Consider the following 22,419-nt stretch of genomic DNA (forward strand, 5'->3'; position numbering starts at 1 on the left):
CAGCGACTAGAAGCTCAGCTATATCTTGGAGTGAGAAGCAGAATTATTCTGGGAAAAAAAATTGTGGACAAGCAAAGGACTTGTCTGTGCTCATAAAATGGTAATCAACATAGTCAGTGAAGTGGGATGTAAACCACTGCAGGACATGCCCACAGTACTTTGCTTTGCATTCAGTAATTTGCAAAACAGAGCTTACTTATTTATCACCAATTCTGTCATACTGCATTTAATAAGAGAAGGCAATTTGACGTTCTCTTATGGATTGAGTTTCCCTGCCAGATTCCAGATCAAGGAGTCCTACTTTCCTTTCAAGGGGATTTTTTTAATTTGTTTGAAACCATCCAGCCAATTGCTACTGTTGCTGTTTATTAGATCAACTGTTTGTGTTTTTAATGAGGATAGTCAATATAGCACATTTTATCCACATTTAGCGCATTATCCAAATTCTTTTATAATGGAGATTGATTTTTTACCAAAAAGCTAGTCACAGGGTTTCTTGTTACTGTCAATTTGTGTCGTAGCAGAGTCCCACGACGCAGTCCACGAGAGGGCACGGAGTAAATGCACACAGACCAATATGGTCGTTAAGCAAATCTCCTTTATTCGCGTATCTGAGGGTACATTTATACTATTTCACTATCGTGCACGCTCCGTGTGCGTGTTGTCTTAATCCTAATTGGTTAACATACCTTACATGTACTAATCTGATTGGTGAGCATGCTTTGTCCACGTGCCTCTATATTAGTTCTGATTGGTTTATGCTAACAGGCCATACTATGCTGTCATGACATTCTTCTTGTTTCAATCTTGTTTCGACTTCTACATATCTTGCTTGTCTCAGTAGCCAAGGTCCTTGCTCGTCATTATGATTGGTCAGTTCATCACCACCTACTACCACCCCCTTGGACATGGCTCGTTCAGTACGTGACCATTGTCTCGTAGAAAACCCCACAAATTTGCCTAGTAATGTGTTGTGATATTTAAGTTTATGCTGTACTAGTTGATAAAGTCTCTAATAATTTGGTTTGTAAATACTATTGAATCCATTATAGCATTATCAGTAATGTCTAAGATAATGAGGGAAGGAGAACATTTTAAATATTGCTCCCTGTTTTCATTTACTGATACATTTTCAGGAAAACGTGTTTTGTTCTTCATTGCTTCTTATTGTGTGACAGTTCTTAAAATGTTTCAGTTATGGGACCATTTTAGTTGTGTTGAGACTGGACAAGGTGCTAGATAATCTAATCTAGGCTCCCTTTCCCATGAAACTTTGGACCAGATGATCTTTCGAGGTCCATTCCAACCTGGGCTGTTCTATGATTCTATGATGCTATGTCAGTCTTAATAAAAACATATTTTTTTCCACAGTAAAAAAAGAGAGTAGAAAGTACAAATATTTTTATCTTTTCTGCATGGGTAACAGAGAGATGGCAGACATTTCCACGAAGTTAGTGCTTGTTGAGGTCTGTGCATATAACCAAGTTTGGAAAGAAGGCCTATAATCAAATAATGAAAAAAGGGAAAATAAGTTTCCACATGTTCTGTAGGCTTTCACTAAGCTTTAGTTTCTGTTTCTGTAGTTTCTGTGCCTTCTAGTAAGAAGCACTTTGTCACCTCGATAGTTTGCATGAGAAATGTCATGAATTTCTAAATAAATAATAAATACAGAATATTTTAGAAGTACCCACTTCGGGTTAAATGTCTTTTTTTTTCTTTTATTCCATGAGACATAAGTACAGGCCACCCAAATCCAGTCAGTAGCCTCCTCCAACTCAAGATTATCAACGTATTGGACTTAAGAGCCCAATTTAACCTTCTTTAAGAGCATGATCATTGCACAAACTAGTTGAAAAAGTGTTTGTTTTCTGGGTTGTATACTAAGAATTTTAGAACAAAAGTGAGCTTTCCAGCATACATTGGACAGTGAGATCTGGGAAAAGAGGAAAGAAAATCCCAAAGGGTGAGAAAGAAAACCCTTTAAGGGTGAACATCCTGCATATGCAACCTGTCTTGTGTGGTTGAGTGCTCTTTAGAATAAGCAGAGGTTTAGTTGTCTAGAACGTTGTTTTCTTGGGTGTTGCAGTCGCAGCTTTCCCACTGACACAGCTCATCCTCAAAGCTACCCAACAGTCATCAAGACATTTGACAGCAATATTCCAGGATGCTGACAATAGTCTTTGCCTGTACCTTTACTCTCCTTTCTCTCCCTCCCTGCATTGCAGACTTACTGTAGGTTCTTCTTGCTTATTATCCTCTTTTTTCATGCTGACCCTTATGCTTAGAATTTATCTTCTAATGCATCAGAAAGCTGTTCTTACTTTATACATATTTGCAAGCAGTAACCGTTTTTTCTTGATTGAATTACTCCTTAAAACACGCATCCTCTGCAACCCCATGTCACTGTGTGCATGAAAGAATAATGTTACATATATTAAACATCTATCAATTTCACTGCCTGTACTGTACTGAATACCTAATTCATATTCTCTCGTTTTATTGCATATATTTTAAGTTTGCTTGGACAGAGGTCACCTCTTTCAGTGGTTTGCCAAGTGTCATGTAAGTTGATTGTGCTTAGTAAATAGTAATAGGATACTGTTAAATTTTAGCTTTTGCCTTTAATGCTGTAACTGTCTTTGGGAAGGGATCAATACAGCAATAATCAGCTCCAGGAGAGGCTCCAAGTGAGTTAGGTATTCTTATCCTGTTGAACCTCTTTTCTCAACTCTGATCTGCTATGCTGTCTGGCATAACTGGGGACCAGTTTGGGCATAACTCCCTTTTCAAGGGAGATCTGTAACAGAAATGAAGAGTTATTGCAGATTAGGACAGAGGTGGCTTGGCAAAGCTGGGTGCGATTAGCATACTGCAGGCTTTTTTCTTCAGTCAATGCTGCGGTTTCCTCATTTTGCTTAACCCGCAAATCAATTTAAAGATAAATAAATAAATAAAATCTTTAAGTCTTGGTGATTACAGCATTGTTCATAGAGTAATTTTAATGAGTATTTACTGGGCGATTTTGCAATGTTTCCGACCTGGTTCAGTAAATTTGGGTTATATTATCACTGCTGTATTCCTCACAGACAGTACTTCTCCCCAAACAAGTAATCTTAAACAAGCAAACTTAAGCCTGTAGACAGTACATCCATTCTTCCCAGTTATCTTCTTTGAACTGCTTCAAATTAGTCCACATGTTCCTGGGGCATCTGCTACAGGGTATTGGATGACAGTGTGAAAGACATAAGAATTTTCCATAATAGTCCTTTCTAGACTGTGAAAGATATTCTGGGAATGGGGAAAAAAGTTATGTTATACTGATTTTATATAGGTTTTCTCTTGTATTGTGGAATCCCCTGAGTAATTATCCTGATAAATAGGGCACAATTTTTTTTTAATTGCCAACTGTAGAAGTCCGAAGACTATACGATTAGTGGATAAAGCTATTATGTAAATCTTCTTTGGCCCAGTTTAAGTTAGTGCTCTACATATGGCATGCCTGGTAGGGTGAAAATTCATGTTTGCTCCTTACCCAAGTGATGCATAGCAGTGCTGCTTTTGGTGTGTTGCTAGAATAGGAGAACTAGTCAAGGGGTTTATAAGTACTGAAGCAATCATTTTAGTTTTTCATGTACAGAGTACAGATGACTCACTCCTTCTGTGTTTTAGCACTGACATGAGACTGTTCTGTAAATAGCACATGTTCAGAAATAGGACACCTCCCACCCCCATTAGCTATGAAATCAAGGTAATGTAGCTATTTGATTTTAAAACAAAAAGTAGGAGCAAATTTCAGCACTGGTAACAATCTCGAATTGCATTCTGAAGTAAGGGACCAAATTTATTTCCACTTCCTGACAATAGGCCAAATTACTAGTCGTCATCTAGGAGATAAAGGGAAAATAAAGAAATAAGGATGGCTAAGACACAATGCAAGAAGACTGATAGTAGATGGACAAGGGTTTTCTTTTTTCTTTCTCTCTGAACAGCATTTCAAGATCTTGCAATAAAACCTGTGAGTTTCTGAAAGGGAAAAGTAAGATATGTAAAAGTACTCTACAGGGCAGTGTGCTGATAGCTGAAGAGTTTGAAAGAAGTTATGTTATGCTGTATCCATTGTTTTTGTACAGAATAGTTATGTTGTGACTAAGAATTCCTTGATTACAAAGCTGAGAAAGGAGGAGAGGGTCACACCTCAATCTCTCTTTTGGAAATTCTGGATTCCTACCATATTTACCTGTGGCTCACAATCTGGATGCAGAGCGGGAAATTAGAAAGAACCCAAAACAAGAAGTCAAGAAGGGAAGAGTGAAAGGTGAATACAAAGTCCTGTGCCTGGGATGGAATTAACCATGCAGTTAAGTACAAGGCTGGGGCAGACTGGGTAGAAAGCAACTTTGCAGAAGAAGACCTGGGGGCTCTGCTTGATGACAAATTGAACATCAGTCAACAGTTTCCCCTTGAAGCAAAGACCAATTACGTACTGGGTTGTATTAACAAGAGTTTAGCCAACAGGGGATGATTATTCTCCTCTATTCAGTGTTTATGAGACTGCATATATGGTACTGTGCCCAGTTTTGGGCTCCCCAGGACAAGAAGGCCATACTCACATGTGTCCAGTGGAGGGTTGCCAAAACGGTTGGGGGAGGCAAATAACCTTCTTGTAGATTTAGAGGATTCTTATACTTAAGCAGGTTAATATGGATAACAAGATACCGTATGGCAGCTGCCTGTATTGATTGTCCACACACTTATCCTGACTCCATAACAGAGTATCTGTGTGGTAGCTTATTTCTTTTTCAGCTGAGGGGCGAAATACCTCATACCTACTGCAGTTTAGCATAGGATACCAACATGTATACTGGTTGTTTCTCAGCAGTTGGTACAGGCTACCTGCCTCATGGTAGCCTGTGCATATGTCACAGTTGAGAGTTAACCTATTTAGTTGTACCTTGCAGCAACATAGCTGCTTTCTGAATCATTCAAGTTCATGTGTTAGTATGTTCCTCCTATATTCACTGCCATGAAAGAATGAACAGAATCCATTAAAAGCCAGTGATGTGAAGATAGAGTTTTAAGTATGAAAATATACAATGGATTTAAAAGCTTAACAGCTACAGTCTCCTCTGTTACTTCTTTACACATACTTTTGCAGGCTCTCCATAGCCCAGTTTTCAGGTTGAAGGGTGTGCCAGTTTCACAAGTTCTTAAACTTTTTTCTCTTTTTTGGGATTAATTCAGTGATTCCCACTGGTGAATGAGATTGTTCCTATTTGTAGAATATCCTTCAACACACATTCAGTGCTCAAGTTTGTCACCAATGCAGAAGAGTAGATCTCTCTAAAGAAAGTCAAAACACATAGTAAACAGCTCTGTAACTCCACATATAATGAGAGGAGGAGAAAAGAAAAGTGAAAACACCACACAAAAATGACTGGGTGGTGATTAAAGGTAATCTGCATCTGGTCCGAAAGCTAATTGAATGCTCTGCTGTTGTTTTCAGTAAAGATGATAATGTAGGGTGTATAGGGAAGGCCGGGTAGCTCTTGGGAAGAGGTATATATAGAAATGGAAATTACCATTTCTGAGGTGGAAGCAAACTGCAAAGAACTTAATGTTGAAACTGAACAGACCTGATAATCAATCCCAACCTCAGAACATTGAAGTAACCAGCACATGAAATTGTAAATCCACTGGTTAGGATTTTTTTAGAATTTATCAAATAGGAGGTTGTTTTACATGGCTGGAAAAGGGTACCTGTGGTGTCTCTTTTTAAAAATGGGGCAGAGAGATCTGCCTGACTACAAACTTGTTAGTGTGATCTCAGTGCATTAGTTTAGAACATGCTTTGAGGGAGGGGATGCTTACAGGCATGGAGGTGAACAGCAAATGAGATTAAATGCGTCATGAGTTTACCAGAGAGAGGCTGTACTACACTCACCTGCTATCTAACATTACACCTAATTTTTTAGAAAGGGGCAGGAGTCCTTATTTATCTAGTTTTCAGTAAAACATCTGATGCACTGTGACATGGAGAAATACTACTCAAGGTAAAATAAAATGAAGTTTAGAATAAGGAATGAAAGGTGGGCAAGAGAAATGTCTGCAATCAATAAGTAAAGCTGAAGAAAATGCTAGCTAGTAGAAAAATAATGCTGGAAAACCTCAAAGATCAGATTTGAAAATATTTTAATGCTTTGTTGTTAAGGAAGTTGGCACGAAAAATAAGAAAGCTGAAAATGCTGATGACGTGGAGCACTGGAATAGTGGACAGGAGTGCTGGACAGAAAAATAAGATGCATAGTATGAAGTGAAAGGTCATGCCCATAGCATGCAATTGTAACACTCTCTTTTATATGTTGGAAATGCTATTGCTTGAAAATGACTGAGGAACAGAAAAAATGGGGTATGACTGTCAACTGCAAGGTGATTTTGAACTGTGACTGTGATGTAATCCTAAAGGAGAGCAAATATGATCTTAAAAAGGATCAGGAAAGCTATTTTTGCAAAATAGGGAAATACCGAAACCATTGTACTCCTGTAGTGCAATACTTACCTGCAATGCTATACATCCATAACTCTAAATAACCTGTTTACAAAAGGTGAATGTAATTTGGAAAATAAGCAGAGGGGACGTACTGCTTTGGCTTGTCTGTTTATTGAAATAGAGGCGGAGGAGTGGTATGTTGATCTCTGTGATAGTGTTGTGGAGAGAATAGGCACAGCACCGGGAAGAGGTATGTACATTAAAAGGAAGCACAGTGTTATCCTTGAGGTCTAAAACATGTTGCCCAAAATACTTTCTTGGACTATGAGACATTTAAATGTTTGATCCTTACTATCAAATGAACAAATTATTCTCTGAAAGATTCAGGATCATATTTTTCAGGTTTGTTATGAAGATTTCCTGATAGGGTTGCATGTTTTCCTAGAATGGATGAGCATTGCTGCTCTTGGAGAATAGGAGGTTTCTTATCTTTTTTTCCCATTTGACAGTTACAAAGTTATGATGTTACTTGGCTAGAGATGTAAAAAGTAGATGTTTAGGGCATTATCTGGATAGTTGGGTTATTTAATTTGATGTGATTAAGCTCATTTTTGTAAGGGATATGTCATCTTCTGAGAAGGTATGAGGGAATCTGTTTTAAGCCGTGAACTGTAAACAGGACTGAAAGAGTTCTTGAATCCCTTCTTCCTGACATTCAGATTTGGCATTCATTCGGGATGGCGAAGAAGCTCAAATCTCCACTTTCATAATGACACCCCTCAACTAGTTGCTATTGAGACTGCTGTCTGATACCTCTTTACAGATCTTCTGGATTTTATACCAGTAGAGAGATGTCATAATTCTGACTAAATTTCTCCCTCTTTTTCAATGGTTCAGTTTTCAATCTTTTCTAATGTCAAAAAGCTATTTGTTCTGCTAACCACAGCACTCAATAGCATACTGAGCATGGAATTTAAATGTAAAACAGGTTGTTTCATAAACAGCTGAACTAATGAGGACTGATTTTCTATTGAAATGTATCCTGTTACCCTAATTTACCTCTCTAAAAACATGCTCAGATCCCTCTCATATCACCTACCTACTTGGCTGGAGAATTAACAACAGACAGGGTGGCTACTGCAAACCCATTCACATGCTAAAGTGTTGGATAAAGATTGAGGTATAATTACCTTCCTTCACTGGGAAGACTCACTTTGTTTGGCTTCCTATGCTTCCTTAGTTGCCGATTTCCACAAAACTAGCAAGAATTTAATCTATTGAAACTGCTGACGCTCTGTCAGATTTACTTGAAATTAGCCAGAAGTTATGAATGGGAAATACCTAGAGAGACAAATATTCCTTTTCACAAGAAATGAAGCTGAAGACCTTCAGAGGAAACAAATCTGCAGTCACTTCAGATCTCAATCATACCTAACAGAAAAGGTGAAAGCCTCTATGTTTTTTCCACCACGAATAATTTAAAAAATACAGCTCTGAAAAGTCTCATGAGGAAAAAAGGTGATGCACAAAGCTCTGTGTTGCGGGAGAGACAAGTTTTGATTATGTCTCTCCATCTCAATCCGCATAAAAGTGGAGCTGTCCTTTTGTCTGTGCTAGATATTCGCAGGCAAAAAACATTTATTTGGAGACATTCAGGTATCCAGCTTCTTCGAATCTTATTTCAGATGATAGGAGTAAAGGACTGACAGACTTGTAGGTATTCCTAGACAACTGGAAAAAACAAATGAGAAAGACTGGAGACTTACAAAGGACTTACTTTTTTTCCTGAGTCTGAATTAAATAGTCAGGATCTGAATATTTTCTCACTTATATTGATACTGTATAACACTGATTTGACTGATTCCACTGGATCTGCTCTGCATTTGGTGAAAATGAAGATGAGAATCTGGTACTGTCTTAGCATTCTGGTCAACAGAATCTCAACTGACAGATCTATCTATCTCTAAGCTAATTGCATGATAAAATTGAATGAAAGAGGACAAATTTTAAGATAATTGGGCTCAGGAGGCTTGCTTTCTTTTTTTTTTTTTTTAACCCAAAGTGGACAAGATGTTGATGTTTTCTTCAAAGTGCTTATGATACTTGGAATACCTAATGTCTTTTGGAATTACATTTCTTGCTCCTAAAAATAACCCATGTATAGTGTGTATATTTTAAAATGTTGAGCCATTTATTGACATAAGGATGAATACAGTAGACTTAAACAGGTTGTCTATGTTTTATTTAATATGAATGCAAACTGTATACATACAGAATATGAAGTGTGTATGTTTTTCTGCGTCATCTCTGTGCATAATTCTGATTCAGTAGGTGGGATAGATGGTGTTGGAGGTGCTAATACACAAACAAAATTTTAACTTGCATTATGCTCCCAAATAATGGAATGCGATTTAAAAGGTTCCTATTTTTGAATTTCTGGATTATTTGGAAATGAAAAGATTTAAGATAAATTTTGGTTACTTGTTTTTTTTAGGTTATGCAGATCGGAAGTATTTCCCATGTTAGTAGAAACCAGTTATAAGAGCAACTAAATCCTTCTTTTCCTGCATGTTTTGAATTTACTGAGATTACCAAGTGATTTGTACTGATTTAGCCAGTTTGAGTAAATTTTTTTTTTTTCCAAGTGCTGGTTGTGGCCAGAATGAGGAAAACAGGAAAGGGGAGAGAGAGCATGTGAATAAACGTAGGCCTCATCCTTTTGACTGGGTGGGAGCTGGATGTGAAACAGCAGAACAAGCAGGAGAGTTCCGGGTAGTCTTCCTGTACTTGCCTATAGAATTCACGTAACTAATGTTGCTGGTAATGACAGTCTTTTTGGCTGTAAAGAAAATAGGTGTGCTTTGGTACACTGTTTGTAGGACATGATTCTTTTTCTCCTCCTAAATTCTCATCCCACTTCTAATATAGATTCATTAATGATCCTAAGGGATCTCTGCCTCAGGTTTCCCTTCTGTATGCGGGGATGACACTGCTTTGAAAATGTAATGAGCAGCAGTAAATGAGATGGGCTTGGGGGTAAGCAGAGGAATGGAAGCTTCATTTTTGAGGCAACATGTATTTTGCAAGGGGAGGGAATCCATGTTCTGTAGTCTTAGGTAAGCATAGAACAGCTGTTGCAGAAAATTGCTTTTAAGAAGCAGGCAAGACAATCAGTCTTGAATATGGATAGCTCTAAAACAGTAGCATTGATTAAAATCTAGATTTAAGATTTTTCTTCTGTTGACTTTGCTGATACGTGGAGAAAAGACACAGACTTTGGCTCAGGCCACTTTTTCTTTGGAAGACTTTATTTTTTATGAAGGGGTTAAATTAAACAATATATAAGTATAAATGTAAAGAATGGATATACACGCATTTCATTGTGGATCTTATGTGCTTTTTCATACTTTCCCTTTTCTTCGATATAATGGACAGCTCTGTATGAATGATTCTAGGAAGAAGGACAATTAAGTGGTAAAGGTGTTTTTCTCCATAGGAATGGTTAAAATAGTCATTGAACTATGTATTTACTTCATGTTTCTAATGAAAAACTTTAACTTGAAAATTAAGATTGGAAATCAAATACCACTTTTGGAATAAAACTGAGAGCAAAATGCTGTTTTCAGAACAATAATTTTTAAGAGTGCTCATTATTGTTCTGTTTTCCTCAAAGTCAACAGCAGAACTGTCATCCTTTTCAGTGAGAGGAAAGCTAGGCTGGTACTGGGCATTTCTGGAGATCTTGCTTTTATATGTTGTCTTAAGAAATATTAGGGTGGAAATGCAAGATTTTCACATAAAGACAAAACAAACAAACCCTCTCTTCATATGTTTTGGGAAACTGGCCAAATAAAATGAAGGTTATTTGGACAACCTTTACCCTGTCCATGCAGTGATACCAGCTTCTCATATCCCACTTAGCTGATCCTTTGGACAGCAATTCTGCAATGAATGGGTTTACAAAGCCTCAAATGAATTTTTGTAAGATTGCAGACATCTAAAATTGGAAAAGTCACTGTAGTTTTTTGTGCACTGTATGTAAGAATTTCTACAAAATGTGTATTAGTGTTACACACGTTTTGTTTTCAATGTTCTTTACTACCAGCTTCACTGTGCTATTTAATCTGTGTACCCTGAGAAGTATGTGCAAGATACAGAGGTACAGTGCAAAACCTTTCCTAGTATGATCTCGTTAAAATCATAGGGTAGATGATCCAAAAATTTAAAAAATAATGGCTAACCGAACCCTTTCAACAGACAATTTCAGAAGCAGGCAAGATACACCCCCCCGCCCCTCCCCGCAGGGACGTGCATAAAATGTTCCTCCCTCTTGATAGTTCTTGATTTCGAATGATATGAGAATGAATGAAAGACATGTTCTTTCAAATTTGGTAGAAGTTGTCCAACAGATGCAGAATTTATTAGGGACAACAAAGAGTAATTGTACAAGCTTTGTTTCTTTTGGAAAACTAATTAAAAACACAGGTGAAGTGCAGTTTTAACAAGGTAGCAGTGTGTATTTTGCTCATGGCATGTTTTTTCTAAGAAGGATGAGAACATTTTAATACTTTCCTAAGAGTGTTATTCTAGTTCTGTTTTGTGTTCTGGAAGTATTTTTTGTCTGTTTGTTAAACTTTACTCCACAATTCTTTTTTCTTTTTTTTTCCCCCTGAGGATTCCTTTAAATTTTTTACTGATTTTATAAATAACTAAAATTGGCTTCATTTGTGCTAGTTCATCTTTTGTTGTCTTTGTGGGCTGGAATGTGTGTTGAGCTTGTAAACCCTTTGGATTGCACAGAGCTCTAATTGTTTATGCAACCAGACTTTTTAATCATGACACTCATTTGAAATGAATATTTAAAAATACACACCATATACAGTCTGATGCCAGCGGCAAGCTCATGTTCATATTGTAATGTAAAAGATGATTAATACAAAAATTATATATATGTAATTGTATATACAAAGTATTTTTCTCCTTGTTAATACTGATGCTCATTCTTTTGGGCTCTTAAACTGGTTAAAATTCTTATCTACTGATAGACTAGAAGCATGATGAGGAAATCCAGTGAATATGAAATTACTTTGCCTCAGAAATTGTCAACAAAGAGCTATTCTCTCACTAGACCATGTATATAAATTTTCTTTCAAAACAGTACGATTTTTTAGCTTTTTGGTTGTTTTTCAAAATGTTGAGTACTTTTGCTGTGAAATACAAGATTTTAAGAAAGCATTGATTGTTCCACTTCAATTAGATGTAAATAATATTATTGGATTTCCCAGCAACTTAAGACTTCATAGGCACATGAACATAATTCAGTAATAGTCAGATAAATGCAAATAACCTACTTGATTCCCTTTTTTTTTTAAAAAAAAAAAAAAGATAATAAGAATATGGATTGAATCCTCCCAGCTCCTATACTGGGACTTATACTATTGACTTCAGAGGATTTTACCCCTTTTATATGTAACTCCAGTGTTTGAAATACATGGCAAGAAGGATCAGGAGCTAAGTATGCAGCCCTTTCATTCTCTGCTTAAGCCTTAATATTTGTGTCACAAGTGCAGAGGACTGAACAGACATTTGGAGGGAAGAGAGTAACTACACAGACATTCTTCTAAACCTTTTAATACAGCATCTTTCAAGTACAGCCGCATCTCAAAGGAATCCAGATGCTTTTTATGCAGGCATTAGCTTTGCTGAAGCTTACTTTATTAGGGCTTTTTGACTTACCAATATTCAAGCTACTGTGGTAGCAACTGTTAATTGCTGTAATGAGCTATTTGTAGGAAGCATAGTAATACTGACAGGTTTGAAACCAGGTGACTGAAAGGGCAGTTGGATGATCATTTATCTGGTCTCCACATATGGTAAACAATCTCTGCTAACCCCCAGTTATTCTTGTAGATAGACTCTTGGCCATTCTTGTAGCCACATATCAATAGTTATGACCCATGATTTCTATTCAGTAAATCAATTTGATCATGGAGAGTGCGTGATACTTCTTTCTACTTTCTTGAAGACTGAAACAAACACGTCTCATGAACTCTAGGTGGATTATATGTATGCTGATAATTTGGTCAAGGCGTCAGCAGTTTGTCTCTTTTAGTTTCAGCAGATCAAAACTGTGGGCCCATCCTGGGATTTGGACCCGCTTCATTGTAATTTTATTCTAAGAGAAGTTGCTTCTTAGTATCAGAACTGATAAGACATTGTAGAAAATGAAGAAAATAAAATTCTGGTACCTGCTGCAATTCCAAGATTCTGAAGGAAGGACCCAACTCATTATCCTTCTACCTAACACTAGAGGTACTGGGGTGCGTGTACCAGCTTCTAAATCCTCTTCTAGAATTAACAACTTTGTTAACAGTGGAGGAAAAAATGGTCTAGTTCTTTATTGAGGTTCGCAATCCATATGAAAAAACATGCAAATTTCAAACTGTATTATGACATGGTTGTAAAAAACATGTAAAATGTCAGACTTGCTTTTGGGATAAACCACAACACGATTTGAATATAGCAATGTCTTCTCCCCCAAACTGTTCCCTCCCCCTCTCCCCACCTTTTTTTTTCTCTTTAACTTGGCTTTACTACAGCGGTGGAATTGCCTGTGGTAAGAAAGCATTTTTTCAACGACTGCTCTCAATCTGTAGTTGCATGGTTGGAAAGTATAGCTGTGTAGAGCCAGATCTAGTGTATTTGCAGGCTTGTTTTGATGATCCACGGGGAGTTCTGCTCTTCTCTTCTTTCAGAGCTGATGAAAAGGGCTGCATTGACAATAGGTAATACTGAGCCTTTTATTTTAGGTAGGAGATGGAAAATATATGCAGTTTTATTTGCAGGTTCGAGGCCAACACTCTGAACTCTGTTGACGATGTTTGTGAGGTAGTCGCTTTTTCCACTGAAAGTTTGAACAGTAGTTAGTAGAAATTGCCATAGGAGACAGATTGGATCAATTTAAAAATGCAAGACTATTGACCTCATATGGAAGATGCATCACTTATTAAAATGGTGTGGTATTTCTCCAGGGCAAAGAGTCTAAATGCAAACGTCTCCACTGTTATACTCTCTGTGTTCTTGTATGTTGTGATATCCTCCACATTCGGCACACCCTGTGATGCAACAATGTGCCGCATAGTTTGCACTTTATGGTTCATGCTCTCTGTCTCATCCTCATCGCGGCATACCAAAACAGAGTTTTCCTGTTCTCAAAGGGTTTTATGTTTCAAATGCTGGTTTAGTGCCTTGACTAAGAAGGGCAGAAAGCTCCATCCATGCCAGAAGTACTTTGTTTAATATATCATGTCTCCAAGAGACATTTTGAAAGGGTGCAACCTTAAATATGGTGCTGTCAAGGAGAGTTATGGCTACAACATTTATTACTGCTACTTGCAAGAACAGAGGGATAAAGCACAGGAAACATGCAGTAAAGATGGACGATAAGTTCTTCTGATGTACACTAGTGTAGCTGCAGTCACTGATTTTTGTTAGTGGAAGATGCTATCCAGAATGTATAGTCACACCATAGTTAAAATGCTCATGTGACGTAGTTATACTATTTGAAAGCTTTGTTGAAAAGGAAAAAAAAAAAATCTTAACAGCTGTTGGAAGTACGGCCTTCCAGCCGTTACTGAACTGAGCTGGATATGAGCCAAAAACTTGAGCTAAAAAGATTTGTATGCAGTTACCAGTCTTTTTTTAATCACAGTAATCTAACTTCGTAGCCATGGAAGTGGGCCCCGCACTTCAAGAAAGATGTTGAGGTGTTGGAGCGAGTCCAGAGGAGGGCGACCAGCTGGTGAAGGGTCTGGAGGGTCTGACCTACGAGGAACAGCTGAGGGAGCTGGGGTTGTTTAGCCTGGAGAAGAGGAGGCTCAGAGGTGACCTTATTGCAGTCTACAACTACCTGAAGGGAAGTTGTAGTGAAGTGGGAGTTGGCCTCTTCTCCCAGGCAACTAGCGATAGGACAAGAGGACACAGCCTCAAGCTTCGCCAGGGGAGGTTCAGGGTTGGACATTAGGAAGCATTTCTTTTCAGAAAGGGTTATTAGACATTGGAATGGGCTGCCCAGGGAGGTGGTGGAGTCACCATCTCTGGATGTGTTTTAAGAAAAAGACTGGACATGGCACTTAGTGCCATGGTCTAGTTGACAGGGTGGTGTCAGGGCAATGGTTGGACTGATGATCCCAGAGGTCTCTTCCAACTGATTGATTCTGTAAGTGGTATCTATGTTTTGGGTCTCCACGATGGTTGTACTGTCTACTGTCCCACACGAAGCAGACGACAATTTCTCCCAGAAAGCCTGCCAGCAGCAGAACGCACAGTCTGCTCAGCACAGAGAGCTTGTGCAGAGTAAGGAGAAGAGAGGATGGCAAGGTGTCTTCTGCTCAATTCAGAAAGCTGCCTGTTGATCCCACTGCAGTTGGCATAATGGGAGACGTGGTAGTACAAGTTGAAACAACCACCTGTATTACCCATTTCTCTTTGCACCACTTAAAAAAGAATTTGGAATAAATTAAAAATAACTGTCTGGAATTCTGTGATACTAGCTGGGGCTGTTTTAGTATCCATGATAAACATGATGCAGCCAGCTTTCTAAAAATATGGATCTTGCAAGTTAACCCCATAATGTATAACTGCAGTAGATAGTATTAGATGTGAATTTCCTGAATTTCCAAAATTTAATGTTAAGACTCTTGCCACCACTGCCACACAATTTTAAGCCTGCCCTTTGAGATTGTTACAGTATAACCATCTTGCATCAGCATCATACAAATGCGGAACATCACCATGAGCACTGTGAGACAGTATGTAATTTCTCCCTTTGCTGAGGCTAGACAGAACTGAAGGTTCAGTAAGAAATGGAGGAGCTACATGTGGATGGATTGCATGCAGACACAGTAAACTCTTAGACTCATCAAAGCTTACCAACACTAAACACTGGCAGATATTGTTGTATAATTTCAGTAACATTAAAGTCTGCTGTGTGTTACTGTTGCCAAAGATTTCACCACTGATATGAGGAATAGTTAATCCTTTCTCTCACTGTATAAGAGTAACAAATATGCTGGTCTTTTCCAGTGTATTCTTCCACTGTACAGTGCAACTATGCCTATCGCAATGAAGGGAGCTAGAATGGGATCGTTATGGCTCTGGTCTGTCAGTGCTTCTCCATTCCCAGAAACCTGAGCTGCCTTTAAAATCAATCTCTTATTTGCTGGGAGATCATAGAAGGCTGACTGTTTGAAAAGTCACTCTGTCAATGCTCTAGGTAGCTGCATGCTTATGTGTTGTGTCTAAGGTTTCCTTGTCCCTCAGTCTCTGTACCTAAGTGGGAGTGCTGGCAAAGGGCTAGAGCATCTATCAAGCCCCTTTCAGTATCCTACTCCTCTTCAGTTCCTTCTCCATTTCCCCTTATTGCTCTCTCACCTGTGTTTCCTTCCACTGGACCACAGGAGTTAGGAGACTCTACAAAAGTTTGATTATGTCAAAAAGAAAAAAAAGGGGAAAAAAAAGAGGGTTGTGTATAAGGTTGTTCTCAAGCAAGTGACCAGGTGGTTAAAGCTTTTTCAGTCACTTTCTAACCTTTAAATTACTGAACTGCTTGCTAGAGTACTTCATTTTCCTTTGAATTTTCATGCTGATTTCTCAGTGATGCTTTGAAAAGAAACTTGGACTCTTCCAAGAGTGTTTTAATACCTATACACATGATACTCTCCAATAAATTAAATTTTGATGCAAAAGAAAGCAAGCAGAGGTCGAAGAAGATACACAACATATAGACTCAAAGTGATCAAGGATAAGCTCAACATTTCATGACCGTAGTTCAGGTTTAGTGGCATAGCATGTTACAGGTGCCAGGCATCTTCTGACATCAATGATGCAAGTGTTTTGGTTTGCACAGAGCTCTAATTTTCGTGCACTTGTTTTTATCCTGTCAGGCACCTGAGTTTAACTAAGCCTGATCTAGAGCTATGAACTTTATCAGTTAGCTTACATACCATAGCGTTTTGCTAGAGGTTCACTGGGTGCTGTGCTAGGTAACGAATCAATGCAAATGTTAGAGTTTGGAGTTCATGTTTGAGGTACATACAGAAGAAGTCATAATCAGATTAGTTTTTAAACAGTTGCATATGAGACACATTTGTCATGGGAAGCCTCATGTTCATGCAACTTCTGATTTGGACTAAAGTCCCTATGCTGTGTCCTTAAGAACAAACATCTGAAATGTCTTTGGTTTCACTATGTCAGACTGTTGTGTCAAGTTGTGTGGTGAGCAGCCAGTCTGGTACGTGTCTTCCTGTGGAAACGGAGGGCCCATGTCAGCTTACTAGAGTTGGCAGAATGGCTTCGATCCCAGGTAGCAAGTGGGCAGCGTCTCTTCTGGCAGTGTTCTTCTGGGCACTGGAAGGAGACCTACCCCATGTGCAGTGCAGAGTCCAAGTTTTTTGTTTCCTTTACTCAATACAGCAGATTAAAGGACCTACCGACTGGTGATGTCTGGCACAAGTGGGAAAAGAACTGCTGCTATTCCACAAAAATGCCAAGTATTACCAGAACTTTGGAAAACTGTGAAAAGCTACTTAACATTATGAATCTAGTATTTAAGACTATGAGATAAGCAGGTCCAGAAGAGGCATAAAAGATGTCAAGACAATCTCATTTCCAGGCTGACCTAAACTAGCTAATTTAGAAACAGAAAGCTGTCTTCGACCCTTAAACAAACTAGTACTGCACCATAACATACTTAAATGACCATTTCTCATGCAATATGTGCTTCCTTCTCCCCCATCCAAAGTCATTGCTGCTAGGGAGCCTGAAAGGAGCCTGATTTTCATGGAATTTTGAATTCTACTTTATGGAAGCCAGGCCTCCCACTAGGACATCTCAAGTTAGATGCTCACAAGCAATGATTCAAAAAACCTTGTCACCCTAGGAACTGTATCTCTCTATATTATGGAATGAAGTAGCAGAGAATATTGAAGGTTAGAGAGAGGTATGCTAGTTGAAGTATAGTGCTTGAAGAAACACATGCAATTCCTGCTTACCGAGGCTTTATGCAATACCAGTAATCACTACACAGCCATTTTCATGGGTGTTAAAAATCTAAACGTTATTTGAGATTAAGACAAAACAAACAGACAGGCTTAAAAACCCCAAATAGTATGAATAGGTAGAAGTTTTAAAAAATGAATAGTATTTGAAATGACTCAGTAAGTGCTATCAGGAGAACTCTGGAATAATCACAGCATAAGAAGCAAACAGAAATTACTTGTATTCATAGGCACTGTTGCTGTGTAATTATCAAAAGGCTGAGTCAAAACTAAGCAAGTCTGTCAAAAATTCAGCATGTGTCAGGAAATATTTCCTAGCTAATAAATAACATGGCAAAAATCTCCCCTGAAGAAATTACCAGCTCCTTTGCATATCTGAATGATATGTAATGGGAATAAGTGAGTATAGAGTCAGCAATTGTGTGAGGGAAGAAGCCACATTACTCCTTTTATTTTTGGCTGTGCCTGAGGTCAGAAGTTCCTTTGTTCTTTCTTTACCTCCCATTAGAGCAAACATAGTCTGCTTCTTTTCTCTTAAGGCTCTTTTTGCTTGTCCAACTTTTTTTTTGTTTAAATAAAATAAAAATGTCTGTGTTGCAAACTGTGACTGTTTTGGCTCATTATTATTATTTTCAACACTTATATATTAATGAAGTGTTTCCTTATCCTACATTGTAGTACTTTTCAAAGGAAAAGACCCTCTTTAAAGAGGTAGAGTAGTGGAGCTGTAATTTATTGAGTTAAAACATCAAACAGTAATACTTTATGTGCATACTGTTAAAGTACTAGTCATGCATCAAGTATTTACAGTGTATAAGGCTACTTCTATAATAACATGCTTTATTTATCAATACTTCCACAATTTTGAGTACTACTGCTTTTCAGATATGGAAAATGGACTCCCTTTGTTTTGCCTTTCAGCTTTCAAGCTCTTTGGGGCCAGCGTTATTGTTTGCTTAAAAGTTGTTACTGTTCCATCAAGTGCAATGGAGAATTCATCCATTCACTGTAGGTGCTTACAGCAGGAAAAAGTTAAATAATAGCATCAAGTGTGTGTGTTATGTTAATGTTTGTAAGCAGTTCCTTCTGTGGGGAGTATAAACTGGAAGGGTGAGCAGAAATGTTTCTCAGATTGCTGTTAACCAGGGACTGAACTGTAACAAATCTGCAGCTGCTTCATGGTTGTCACTTAGTTGTTCACCATGACTGTATGGAATTTCACAGCGACAGCAGGAGTAGGACTTGGATCTGCATGCATCACAAATCTCGGCCCGTTGCCACTGGAGGAAGGACTCTGCCTGGTTTTGGTATTTGTATATGGGATTCTACTAGTGGAGACTACCATGTGTGAGAAAAGGCAATTAATTACTGCATTAGTACCAGTAATAACAATAGAGCTGGTGGCTTTTATTGGCTCTAGGACATTAAGTTGCTTTATCCTTTCTCAATGGTTCATTTTATAGAAGATAGCAAGAAAAGACTCACATGACAAGGGTGTTTATACTTGAGCAACACATAGCTCTTTTTTCCTGTCTATGAACAGATTTCCCTAATTATTAAAATCCCAGCAAGTAAGATGCTTAGGTATAGTTATTTGATCATGTGGGGTATGTTTTCAAATGAGATTATGCAGTAAGCATGCATTTGTGAATGGGATCATATGATTCAGCATCCCCAAGCACATTGGCTTGTGCAGCAAGGGAAAGTATTAAGTTTATTGCTGTGAGCTATGTGCCCTATGACTTTTTTCAGTGCCCTGGCTTGGGACCACAAGTGGTCATAATTTTTGTAACTAGTGTAACAAAATTTAATGTGGAAGCCCTATAGAAGGGGAAGGTGATTTTGCTTTCACAAAACACATTTCTCTTTCTCTGATTTCACTCTCTTACATATCCAGAAGCACCAAAACGTGTGGCCAAGTGATGAGGTTAGGATTACTTACAGTGACAGGAAGGGTAAAAGATGCCAGCTATTAAGTTCTCCTCATATCTGCTGGTTTTTTTTCTTGATTGGTGATCACGTGGTGTTTTTTGACTGTACCTTTTGTACTCTTTAGGAGTTGACAGTGATTGCAATCTTAGCCTTTTCATTCTGTACCATCTCTGTAAGTCAGTAGGCAACATTGCTGATTTCCCCCTGTCCTTCTGCCACCTTGTCTGGGTGGTTTGTAGCTCTAATCCTGTTCTTTATTTTCCTGTCACCTTCTTGTAATGATTCGATTTTGTCCTTTAATTTACAAAACCAGACCTCTTGAGAAACTGCATACAGAAGTGCTGTTGATAACTCGTGTATTTGGGGGTGTCCGTCAACATGACATCTCTTATTCCTTCTTTGTTTCTTTTGGTGCTTTCGCAACACGTACTTTTCCATTGATACTTCATTCAAACTATTCTTCATAGTCCTATTACGGATCTCTACGCATTGATTCGTACAAGCGAATTCCATAATCCCTTTGAATTCTCTAGTCCTTGAGAAGAAGAGATATATCTTAAAAGCTGTAGGTATATGCTCTGTTTTGTTGTATCTCAGCCTGAGGAGTCACTACAGTGTTCCCCTTCTTCCCTCTCTTCCCTCCGGTTAGAAAATACCACTTTAATTGTGCAGAGCATCCGATAAACTGACTAGTCCATGTTGCCTTATGAGAAGCACTGCACTTGAAGAAATTCCTGTGTTGTGCTTTCTGTGTTTATCTTTTCTGTCCGTTTATTAATTTGAGTCTTTGCCTGAAAAAACAGGACCTTTATGCTCCTTGTCAAAGCACCATGAACTAAGAAAAAACTAGAAGATACTGACTTCATTAGCTTATGTTGTAATTAAATGGTCCAAATGACAGAGGAAGAGTGTGTATGTTACATACATAATAAGTAGAGTAGATAATGTATTATATGGAAAAAATAACTTTTCCTTGTAAAGAGATTGGAGGATGTTTATTTTCCTAAGAGGCATTATCAGTGCTAGAAATGTGACCTAGAAAATACCTATTCTGCAATAACAGCTAATCTTTTGAGAGTAGCTGGCTCAGTTATCTACAATGATGTGATTTTTTGGCTTTGGCTTTTTGTTCGGGTTGTGGTTGTTCTGTTTCTTTTGATTGGTTTGTGTTAGCGGGTTGATTGTTTTCCTAAAGAAATTTGTGATGAGTAGAATAAATTGAATTACTGCTTAAATAAAAAAAGGAGGGGGAGGGGAATAATTTAAAGTTACATTCCTTTTTATAGAGGATTTTTGTTTCTTGTTAATATATGTGAGTGATAGTAGATTATGTTTCTTTTCTGTTTACAGAATCTTGTATATTATGATTAGCCTTTCTTTTTCAGGGCTAAGATCACAGATAGCAAGTGATGAAGCAACCTTTCTTTCATTGGAGCGCAGGTTGGGGAAAGATCTTTCATTTCCTTTCTCAGTCTCTTGGTATTTGCCAAACAATACGGGGATGAATGAAAGTGGTATGTAAAAAAACCCCTAAAATTAAAATTAAATGGTAAAAGATAATTTTAATGCTTCTGCAAGCCCTGTCTTCTTTTTACTGAGAGAAGGGGGTGGCTCGTTGGTATGACCTTTCCCTTCTGGGGCCTATTTTTGCGTTATAATTTAGGTCATAACTTCTTAGAACCTACATATCTGAACCTAGTTGCTAATTCTAGCTGTATTAATTTTAATTCTGAATTTGAGACATTGTAAGACCTTGTTTTACAAAAGTATTAAGTACACATAACTTCCATGAAAGTCTTTAAATTTAGAACTTATGGTATTTAGTACAAATGGACGTTTTTGTTCACAGAATCATAGAACAGCCCAGGTTGGAAGGGACCTCAAATCATCATCTGGTCCAACCTTTCATGGAAAAGGGAGCCTAGATGAGATTATCTAACACCCTGTCCAACCACAGAATCACAGAATGGTTAAGGGTTGGAAGGGACCTCTGGAGATCATCTAGTCCAACCCCCTGCCAAAGCAGGTTCATCTAGAGCACGTTGCACAGGATTGTGTCCAGGCAGGTTTTGAATATCTTCAGAGAAGGAGACTCCACAACCTCCCTGGGCAGCCTGTTCCAGTGCTCTGTCACCCTCAAAGTAAAGAAGTTCCTCCTCATATTCAGATGGAACTTCCCATGTTTCAGCTTGTGCCCATTGCCCCTTGTCCTTGCTGTGCCAGTTGGACACCCACAAGGCTATGGGCCCGGATGGGATTCACCCCAGAGTAATGAAGGAACTGGCAAATGAACTTGCCAAACCACTCTCTATTATCTACCGGCAGTCCTGGTTAACTGGAGAAGTTCCAGCTGACTGGAAATTAAATATTTAATTTTGGACTTCAGACAGTATTTGCCTCTAGATTACAACCTTTGAAAAAATAGTTCATTGTGCACCTAAACTATAATTACCACCTCCTGTTCCTGCAAAGCCAAAGAATGACAAAATGAATAGGCCTTTTTTAAGGTATTATATTTTAGGGATTTGAGGATAATGAGAGGACTGTCTTCAATAAATAACTAATAGTCTGTCATGTAATTTGAATCTAGGTTTCCATCTTTCTTCTATTTCTTTATTTTGAATTTTGATTTTTCTGCTGCCTTCCTAAAAAGCAATGGGGTATCTCTCAGCCATTGCTTTCTATCTGTGAAGGATCTGAAGGTGAATGATGCACCCACCTGTTCAGATAACATTTTCATGGTGCCTAAATGTGAGAATTATGGGGGTCTAGGCTAATAATCATAGTGTCAGACTTCAGTGTGAGTGGGGGAAAAATAGGCCCTGAGTCAACATGTAAGGATGTCTCTCTGATTTGCAGTTGCCAGTTACCAAGGAAAGCAGTGAATTTTAACAATGTGTGGGAATTACAGAAATGATCTTTTTGACTTGGCAGCAGCTTGTA

General features: G+C 38.2%; 1 protein-coding gene across 4 annotated transcripts in view; it reads left to right on the plus strand.

Annotated features, from left to right (window-relative positions):
• The window catches only part of LARGE1 (LARGE xylosyl- and glucuronyltransferase 1), a 300,056-nt gene that overhangs the window by 46,078 nt on the left and 231,559 nt on the right, over positions 1 to 22,419 (plus strand). For 2 of the 4 annotated variants that reach the window (XR_011048183.1, XM_068400631.1), the window contains exon 3: positions 20,862 to 20,990. The exons of the other annotated variants lie outside the window; for them this stretch is intronic. Coding sequence is in view for 1 of the 2 variants with exons in the window: in XM_068400631.1 (XP_068256732.1) it covers positions 20,982 to 20,990 (9 nt within the window). In the remaining variant the exon portion in view is untranslated. The remainder of the gene's footprint in view (positions 1 to 20,861; positions 20,991 to 22,419) is intronic. 4 annotated transcript variants of the gene reach the window in all.

The sequence above is a fragment of the Nyctibius grandis genome, chromosome 5, assembly GCF_013368605.1.
Source record: "Nyctibius grandis isolate bNycGra1 chromosome 5, bNycGra1.pri, whole genome shotgun sequence".
NCBI lineage: Eukaryota > Metazoa > Chordata > Aves > Nyctibiiformes > Nyctibiidae > Nyctibius > Nyctibius grandis.